Source organism: Solanum lycopersicum, chromosome 12 (genome assembly GCF_036512215.1).
Source record: "Solanum lycopersicum chromosome 12, SLM_r2.1".
NCBI classification, from domain to species: domain Eukaryota; kingdom Viridiplantae; phylum Streptophyta; class Magnoliopsida; order Solanales; family Solanaceae; genus Solanum; species Solanum lycopersicum.
Window position 1 is genome coordinate 40577723 of NC_090811.1, and position 11135 is coordinate 40588857.

Here is an 11135-nt window from a genome sequence, read left to right on the forward strand (position 1 = left end):
GTGAGGACTATGGTGACCTACCTTCCTCCAATTGGAAAGGACACCCCTCAACTTCAAGTTCTCTCGTTGCTAAGCTAATTTCTTTTTTATTATAAAAATCCTTTATTAACATTACTTAACAAAAACATAGGCTTTAGGAGAGTTAACTACTCATATGCTTAACTTATAGGTCATAGATGAGAGCTCATCAACCTAAATCATGTGAGAAATCCTATCACATGGACATTTCATATTCAAGCACCTACCTAGTTCAGGGTACAATTGAGCACACCTTTCAAGGCCCCTTCATCGACTAGATTACATATATGAGTGTGTCTATATACATCTATAACTATCTATCTTTATCTCTCTCTCTCTCTCTATATATATACATATATATATATGTATATATATATATATATATTAGTAATCCGTTCACACAACACATTAAAACCACACATGTTCATACATTAACATCATCATGCATTCATATTCATGTACATAGGAAACCAAACCTAGGAACTATCCTATTAAGGCACACATGTGCACTGTATAGACAACGTATCATACCCTTGCTTATACTATTACACCTATCAATTCATCCTAGTGAATGATACATCACATAAAATGATTCGTAGACATATACCTTACATGCACAGGAGTAGACATGCGTGCATATGAGAATACCCTTTCATTAGACACCATGAACCTATACTACTTGTAAGCATGCATAATGTGTAAGTGTGTGTACACTGGTCAACATGATCACATAATGGTCATCAACAACACATTGAGGCAGCTACCCTATTAGGACCACAATGCATAACCAAGCATAGACCACACAACGCCATTTAGAATAGGAGTTCATCTAACATCATATTAAACTTAAGACTCCTAACATTATCAATTCACACTTTCACATAGGGGTACATCGGTAACGCATCAGTAACTATTTATACTCATTTACGGAAGCGCCTAATCAGAACCCAGCATAGTCATTCATATACTTGCAACATTAGCAATACAACCTACATCACAGAATAGGAAATCTAGGAAAAAACTTCACATAGGGTTATCATCACCAACACACATTCATAGTATAATTTCCTTCAAGGACATGATCACATCACATATATATATATATATATATATATATATTTACAATAAAGTAAACACTGTCACCATAAGGGGACCATACCACACAGTGCTATACAAGGCTTCATCAACTACCAATTCTATAAGAAAGTAGGAAGTAGGAAATCTTACCAATTTCTCAACCTTTGGTCATCATTGACCAATATGCATATTTCATCAACAATTCATATCTAAGGAAATAGCTAAAAGTCTACTAACATAATCGAAATTTTGCATCAATCATAACAAGATCAAGATCATATCAAGTAAGCTACCTCATCAACATATAGAATGTGAAGGAAAGTTGATCTCTTACTGATTCTTCGTCACTTTGATCATCAATGATCAACCTCCTTAATTCACAAAATTACAATATAGGGCAGTAGCTACAAGTATCTTTCATAAACAAACTCATAATTCATGCACTGTAGAGTCTATATTACAGTGAGCACCATACAACTACAATATGGAGGAAGTAGAGATCAAGTATTTAAGCATCAGTCCACATTGGATACCAACACATAATTCATAATAGCAATACATTATAGGCAGTAGCTAAAGTAAAATTAACCCTATACGAAATTACGAATCAATTACTATTGAATCGAGATACATTGAACTACATAAGCAATTTATAGAAGATACGAGAACATTAATCAATACTACCTAATCTTCAAGACTTGATCCACATTGGATCCATTAAATATAATTCATAACCTATATACATGATAGGCACGAGCTAACAATCAATTTAACATAATTGAATCAGATTACAAATCTCCTAACAATAAGATCATACTAGACAATACATAGCTTAAAAAGAGAGTTGGAAGAGAGAATGGATTCATTATGAAATTGGACTAAAATTCACGTTACAATCAATAAATTATCATCAATTCATCATGAGAAATCCCTTGAAAATGTTTTGAGAAAAAAGCCATGGTTAGATTGAAGAAGAAGAAGAAGAGATTTGATCTTCAACTTGTATTGAATACCTTTAAAGGAACTCTCTAGATGGAAGATTAACTAGAGATGAAGGATCCTCATACCTAAATGTAGAAGAAGACATCTAAAACATGGTGAAGATCCCATGGAAGTCCAGGCTCCAAGCTGTTCTCGAACTTCAATTTCAATGGAGGTTCTAGAGAGAGTTTGGTTTGGAAGGGAAGTCTAATTTTTATGAATTGAATCGGGAATGGGTTTGTCACGTTTTTGATCACTTAAATACACCCAAAAATAACAAAATAAACCAAGTAGGGTCAGGTTAGCACGTGGGGTGAATTTCCAATTCACCCCTTAATGAAGCAGCGTGCAAGCAGTGAAGTTGCAGGCTGCATCGATGGGGCGTCGTCTAGTTGACGAGGCTTCCTGTTGCTCCATCATTTGCTACTGCAACTACTTTAAAATAAACTCACACATATTAGTTTTTAGTGATTACTCCCATTTAAGGGGCGTCGATTGAAGGATGGACCGTCATTTGAGCTCGTCGAATAACACTGCCAAGGCAGTGTCTCGACAGCCTTTGTGTCTTCCTTGAGGGTATCTTGCAAGGTCCTTGGGGAGTCGTACCCGGATGTTTACAATATAAATATAAACCTTAAGAATTCAAGGACCTTCCAAATAAAATTCACCCAAAACAAATACTCGCAACACGTCCAAATATGCTAGGCACACTCAAGACACACACATGCACATCTCAAGGGCTAACTTTCGAATGTCTTGGACGTTCTTGGATGTTTGACCTCTAAACTTTGTGAAACTCAACATACTGCCTATAAAAATCATTATTACTCATATTAGGACTTCATAAGCAAATAACACACATATAAGCACATGAAAACATCTAAGGCCTCTTGGTGACTAGTTGTTGAACGTCTTGGTCGTCCCTTGATTTTTTCCTTCTAAATGACTTCAAATCATCTAAGCATAGTTTAAAACAATTAATTTACATGTTAAAAAGCTTATAGTCACATGTGAGTCTCTAGATACCCTAACTCATATTGTGGGTCTTACAACCACCATTAGCATTCAAAAGAGCTTAAACCTGATTATTCTGGTTGGCGAAACTGTGAGACAACATCTGAATGGTATTCTTGAATTAAACATTGGATACTTCCTAATCTTGGATTGGAGAAGATGCATTTGCATTCCTAGCATTAGATCTACGAGGAGGCATGATCTGAAACATAGAATGTCGAGTTAGAATGGAATTAGATCATACTTTATGCATTATAAGAGTAACAAGAAAGTGAAGGTTTTTCCTAAAATACTTTATAAGCCTCCATCTCATTAGATCTGGTGCACTTCATACCCTAGAAAAAGACTCTACTAATGCGGTTTTTTAGACATCCTAGGACACTTAAAACTAGTGCTTTGATACCAAATTTGTCAATCCCTAAGCTACCCTCGAGATGCGGAAACGGGACTTAGGACCACAGGTGATCCCAAGTTTAGCCTACTGACATGATCATGAGAATACTAAAGATAATAAACTGGAGTGGAAGCTAAACCATAATTAAAATGAAAAGATAGGGAATACTCATATACTATAACTAATATATTTTAAAACTGACGAGTTTAATACAAAGAACTTATTAATTCAATACTAACATGAAACTAACTATGTTCGAAACTAGCCTTTAACTAGCTAGAGATGCTGGGACAAGCCCCAATTAAGTCTAGCAAAAAGTGAACTAAATGACTAAGAGTAATGAAAATAGACTCATGACTATTGTCCTCAGAGAATGAGGACTCATTACTGAATCTATTGAATTAGAGATCAAGAATGGATCTAAGTGTGATTAAGATGTTGAGAACCTGAACCTACATCACGAGAAGATGTAGCGAACATATGCGTCAGTACTTGAAAAGTATTGAGCATGTCAGATAGGGTAAAGTTAAAAAAAATATAATTGAACAAGCACAAAAGATAGGATAATATTCTGAACATAATATATAGAATTTTGAGCTAACTGGAGTCTAACTCAACTGTGGGAGCTACTAACTGAAATGTAAATATGGTTAATGCCATAGAGTTGGACTGAACTCTGGGAGCTACTTATAATCGATAATAAAACCATATGAGATAAATGGGGAGTCCGATCAATGCTCCCCATCGAGAGGACCCAATATACCTTTCCAGAGGTATAAAGGCATGTTGGCGTGATCAGTAATCTGATGACCACAGAAGGGACTTACGACCTACTTGCCTAGTAGTTCTGTGCCTATTTGGGTACGCTGAACCCTAGTCCAATTCGGTGTTATGCTACTCCCAATAAATTAAGTGATTAACATATTATGACTTAATTTTTGTAAATTTTGGATAGCGTAAAACTAACATGCAAACTGGGAATGCAACACTTAATATAATAATGTCTTAATAATTTAGGCATGTATATCTGAAGTAACTGAACTATCTGATCTAACATGTGTAATTCAATAACTAAAGAAATACATAGATAGGGTCTGAAATTCATGCAATAATCTGAGTGATAACATGTTAATCTCATTTGAAACATATAACTAACTAATTCATGATAATCTACTAATGTTCTGGAAACCCTAGGCATAATCATGATAAGGGAATCAAGAATTTGACTAATTTCTAAGGAACCAATGGGTGAAGGGACCCCACTAGTAAAATTTCACATACCTGGTGATGAATTCAATATATAGAAATTTTTACAGTTCGGGGATAGAACTGATGGAACCTTGTTGCGTTCTTGAAAATAGGGTTCTTAACCCTTTTCTCCTCTCTTGCTTCAAATTTTCTAAGTTTAGATTAATGATTTTGACTTAGGTAAGTTCTAGTTGTGTTTTTATACTTAAACTGACTAAAACTCATGATTTAGGGTCTAAATGACATATCTTAGAGGCCAAACGTACAAGAAAAAGACCAATAAACCATGACTTAAAGGTTGTTCAAGTCACTGACAAAATGTAAGTCAAATGACAGTCCGTACTGTTCGACTTCCATTGGTGACTGAGAGTTGAAAGTCAACTGGCGAATCGATAGAGTTGACAGATGGACCGTAAGTTGGCTGAAGGTCCGTACTTGTCGACCGTCGTTCGGGATTGAGAATTGGAAGTAAGTTGATTAATCGACGGAGTCGATTGACGGTCCGTACTAATTGATCATCGTTTGTCACTTACCAATGAAAGTTATCTATCCTTTCGACGGAGTCGGCTGACGGACCATAAGTCGACTGACAGTCCATAGTTGGCTTTGTTGCTGGCACCTGTAACTTCTAAATATTTGCATTTTCTTGTTCTATTTTATATATGGAGTGTTACAGTTATACTATGATTTTATGATGACTCTCCTATGAACCCATGTTTTCAAGTTATGATCATGTTACTTGGGATTTGGATTATGAAAGGGAGAATTTTAAGAAATTATTCATGTGCTGATAGAACTAGATGATTCTATGACTACACATATATTTAACCCATGTTTTCTAAATGTTGATGATTAAAAGTAGGTACTGAACCTTGAAAGGTAAACTATTGAATGTTGCATATTTTTATGAAACCTATGCAAATATTTTAAGGATGTTTTGAGATTGAAGTAACATGGTCATAATCCTGAATTCATAATTCAAATTTAAGGTAGAGTTTAGAGTCAAGTTTTGAGAATTCTTTTGAACATTCTAAGAAAGTTCCTTTGAGTCCTTTATTCTTCTACAACTTCTAGTAACTTGTTTCAATACCCGAGCAAGTGAGTATGAGAATGAAAAGGATATATTCATGAGTCTACCTTATCATCATGAGATCCTCCATGTCATGAACCAAAACTCTGCAATTTATAATTAACATTCAAGAGAGAGTTAAGAGTAGAGTTTAAAAAGCCTTTGAGTTCAATCGTGAATTCTTTGAGATCCATCATTGATTTGAACTAGTTTTGAGAATGTAAGTAAGATAATGAGAAAAGTATATATATGAGTTCCATATATTTATGTAGACCTTCGAGTCAAGTCGTTCATGCCCACAACTTCTACATGAACTTCATCAGTTGAGTACTTTTGAGAGGAGTAGCATCTTCGTATTCTAAGTCTTGTGTAACAAGTATCTAATACATTTCAGTTTATATTTCTGATCATGAGACTATTACATATTACCCATGAAGTCCTTGAGTTGAATTGTTTAAGACCTTAATTTTTCATGAACCCTATAAGTTGAACAACCTTGGGATGAGAAGTGTCTTTAGTCCTTGAATTAGTAGTTGATGTTCATAATTCCGCATGAACCCTCCAAGCTGAGCCTTCTTTGTAACACTCCAAAAAGTCAAGACCTAAAATAGAGCCTAACATGAGTTTATAAAGGTTTATATACTATTTTATCATCTAAAATATTGTTTAGAAGTCATCCGAGAAGTTTTAGAGCAAAGACGTCAAAGGACATCCATGACGTCCAAAAACTAGCCTAATTGAACTAGTTGACGTTGCTATGTTTGGAGATGGTTTCAAAGTGTCTCATGAAGTATAAAACTTGTATAAATATTTTGGTTAGGTATAGTATAGTATAGAGGGTCTAAATGTCCAATAACGACGCCCAAAGGACTACCCGAATGGTTATAAAGGAGGACCCCGACATGGGTGGGCAGGCTGCCAAAACAGCCTGCGAAAGTCAAGAATCACTGGGCTGCTGTACGACGGGCAGATCACACGACCTTAATGACCCAAAATTTATTCTTTGGAAATAAAATGTGTGTTGTCCCCGCGATGCAGAGCCACTTCCCAGATTGGGTAAAATCATATTTTAGACTTTTAGACTTCATAGAAAGACCAATTATGAGTTAGGGGTGTTTTGGGTAATTTAGGAGGTGATTATATATAGCCTAAGGGTCATTTTAAAGTCATTTTTACACTCACCCAAACCCAATTACCAAAACAAAACCCAAAAGCTCTCACCTCTCTCTACTTTCTCTTCCCAAATTCCTCTATTGAAGAAGGAACAAAGCATGAATAAGAAGGTCAATTTCTCTAGGGTTTCACTTCAATGTTGTGGATTTATCTTCATTAAGATATTAATTCTTCACTCTTGAGATTCAATTCCCCAGAAAGTCCTTTCAAAGTTGGTTTTTAAATTACCAATTTCATGAGTTTTTGCAATTCTAATGGATTTTCTTCTAAACTTCAAATTGATGATAAATTGTGATTTTGTATGACTAATTGAGTATATATTGTTTGATCATGTTCCCTTCCCCAATCTCCCCAAATCTTGGATATTGGTCACAAATTGATGGGAATAGAAGAATGAATTGATTATTAGACTTGTTTTAGCTATTCTAATTCCTATATTGATTGACTAGGGTAATGTATGGTTGGGATTGGATCATATTATTGATAAACTTATGATGAACCCTAATTCCCCGAACCCTAGGTTATAAATTGATGTTAATTGGGATAGTGATGATGCAATTGACCTTGTTCTTGCGTTAATTGCTATTGATTAATGTTACTACACCTATTGTTGGATGTAATCGGTTAGTTGATGGTAAGACAATGATGATGGATATTGAAGGATATTGAGTAAGTCTTTATGATCCTAACCTTTACTTCAATTATGATGTCTTGTGATTAATGATGTCTAGTTTAATTGAAGCATGACTTGTGATTAGCCTAAGTAGGTGTTGGAATGATGTTGAATTGAAATGTCTTCAATATGTAATTTTGATATTATGTTTAATATTAAATGATATAAGGTTGGTTATGAAGTACTTATGTGCCTTATTATGACATGATGATGATGTTATGCTAATATCACATATGAGGATATCCATGAAAGGATATTCTCATGCAATTCCTACTAAGATAATGACAATGACTATACAAGGGATTAGACCTTATGACCTAAACTAAGCTAATGATTAATAAATAAAGACATTTTAAAAGGTACTCTATCTTAGCATCGAGTGAACTTGTAAATGAGGGGTGACACCCCAAGGAGGGAAGGTAGGTTTAACCATAGTCCTCATGGAGTGGATAGCCTTATTTTCCAAAAGGGGCATAAAGTTATATTCCATGGAATCCCTCAAGCTCCATAAACTATGTTTCCACCATTGGAATACTAGCTAGTTGATTCACCTAGATTCTATGTTCATGTTTTGTAATACTTTTGCCGGTGTATGGTTTTACAACACCGGATTCCACACTTAGACCTTGTGGTCTATGTCGGTTAAGGCAAGTGTTCCCGAAAGTATAATGAAGTTATGGACTATACACTATGTCTTGCACTAGTTTGCCTTGAGGGATTCCTAAGGAGTTTGTTTTTGCGGTCCCATAATGTATATGCTATGAATATGATGACTTTACATGTTAATGATCGTATATGTTGTTACTTTCATTTATGAACATGCTATTGGTCTATATTGCTAAATGTGATGATGACGACTATTGATGCTACGTAATATTAAGTTGGAAGTTGCTTATGATCCTTTGTTTGGTGTACTTGATTGAGTAAGTTTACGGAGCTTTACTTGGTAATTGAACTTGTAGGCTAAATGGTGGGTTATGAGTAAAGGGCTTGCCTAGATTATGATGTTATGAACTCTTGTATATGTTGACTTGACTATAACTTGTTGATGTTGGTCTTGTGTTGTACATGGGTTTTACTTATGGCTTATGTGAGTATTGGCTTATATGAGTTCTTTATTGTGCATAGGCCTTTTCAAAGTACTTTAGCATGGTTGTGAACAAATGTCCCCTTTAGTATCACTTCAATTGTTTTATGTGCATATACTCATACTTAGTACAAGTGTGTACTAACCCCATGTTAATGTTCACTAAAAATTGTAGGATCTAGCCGTTGAGCTTAGTTTAAGGCCATTGAAGACTACTTGGATATTCCCCTGGTGATTGGTAGGCCCTCACCTTCCAAGGAAGATGTCAGTATTTTGATATTTGATATTGTTTAGTCTTAAAGACGATTTAGTTCATACTCTTTATTTGTTGACTTTGTATATGCCTATATAATTAATTTATCGTAATAAAGTATAGGTTAAACCCAAGATGTTTTGTTCGACTAAGATGGTTTAGTATGAGATGTATTCTAGACTTCTTATGAATCTATGTTGATATATACATATATATATATATATATATATATATATATATATATATATATCTGTGTGTGTGTGTGTGTGTTCTCTCGCGCGCACGCAAGTAATCTTCATATACGAAGGGTCTATGAATACCTGATATATATGTACTATGTGTATGAAAGGTCTTTATAAATCTCAATGTAGAAGTACTAAAAAGTTTTAAACTCCGCTAAATTTGACCTATTAATGTAATAATGTAAGCTAAGAGGCTACTCTTAGTCCTCAAAGAGGACTACGACGCTGATTACGTCTAGGGGGTGCTCCCTAGATGTGACAAACTTAGTATCAGAGCATGAGGTTTTAAATCTTAAGGATGATGTCTCATTGAACCATGTCTACGTGTATTCTTATTTGTAATTTGAAGCGCGCTTCACCTATGAATAGGAAACTATATGATGCTTAGGACATACTTATTTTCTTGGAAATCCAATGTCATGACTCTAGAGTTTACTTTATGTGTTCTTTCACCTAAAACTTGTATTTTTGTTATAGGTATGAATAGTCGAAGAAACGCTGCACCTAGACTTGATGGAGAGATCGCTAATTCATGACTTCCTCCCTATGGAAATCAAGTTTTCCCTTTTGAGGAAGTTGCTAATGATGATCAAGCTCCGTCTAATCCTCCGACCATGACAAATGGTGATATAAGGGCTGCCTTTCTCCAAATTGTCCAAGCCATTACTACTCAATCATAAGCCTTCACTACTCAATCTCAATCTATAACGGCCCAAGCTAATCGGGAGGTGGTACCTCGAGGAAACCAACAATGTTAGCACCATGGCGTCCCGTTTGAGAGATTTCACAAGGATGAATGAATCCCCCTACTTTCTATGGGTCCAAAGTTTAGGAATACCCCCAAGAATTCATTAATGAAACCTACAAGATCCTCTATGCTATGGGTTTGACTACTACTGAGAAGGCCAAGTTAGCCACTTACCAACTCAAGGACGTGGCCCAAACTTGGTACGTCTAATAGATAGACAATAGGCATATGAGGGATGGTCCGGAAGACATGGGAGATTTTCAAGAAGGCTTTTCTTGATAGGTTCTTTCCTAGGGAAAAGAAAGAAGATAAGATGGAAGAATTTATCAACCTTCTTCAAGTAGATATAAGTATACTTGAATACTCTTTGGAATTCACTAAATTGGCAAAGTTTGCTCCTTTTTTGGTTTCCGATCCTAGAGATGAAAGGAGTCGCTTTGTGACGGGAGTGTCCAATGACTTGATAGTAGAATGTCATTCAGTTATGCTACACGATAATATGAACATTTCTCATCTCATTGTACATGCTCAACAAGTGGAAGAGAATAGAGTGAAGAAGAGCATTAAGGAAACAAATAGGGCTAAGTCATTTGATGGTGAATCTTCAAAAGGTAGGCTTGATATCCAAGACAAGCCTAAGTTCAAGAAGAGGTTTTCTATTCAAGTTCCTTCCAAGTTCCCTAAGGCTCGTGATGATAGGGTTTCTAACCCTAAGTCTAATAAGGGAAGAAGTACTAGTTCACCAAGAAAGAAGCCAACTTGTGGAAAGTGTGGCAAGAAGCACTATGGTGATTGTCTTTATTGGAACGGATAATTGTTATGGGTGTGATAAAAATGGGCATAAGGTTCGAGATTGACCAAACTTGAGGGGTCAAGACAAAGGTAATGGAAAATCTCAAACTAGTGGTTCAAATATTGATCTTCAAAAGAAGAATCGCTTCTATGCTCTTCATTGTAGGGGTGAACAAAAGAGTTCTCCAGATGTGGTGACCGGTATATTACAAGTCTTCTCTATTAATTTATATGCTTTACTTGATATGGGTACTACCCTATATTTTGTTACATATTTCGTAGCTAGTAAGTTTCATAGTTTTCCTAATATCTTGAATGAACCTTTTATGATGTCTACCCTGGTAGGTGAGTCGGTGGTTACAAAGG

At 35.4% G+C, this 11135-nt stretch overlaps 1 protein-coding gene across 1 annotated transcript; it reads left to right on the forward strand.

Moving 5' to 3' along the window:
• Nucleotides 1-10212: 10212 nt before the first annotated feature.
• LOC138340361 (uncharacterized) lies at nucleotides 10213-10791 on the forward strand. The gene has a single exon (XM_069292076.1). It carries the CDS (start codon nucleotides 10213-10215, stop codon nucleotides 10789-10791), a length of 579 nt encoding a protein of 192 aa, XP_069148177.1.
• Nucleotides 10792-11135: the final 344 nt, after the last annotated feature.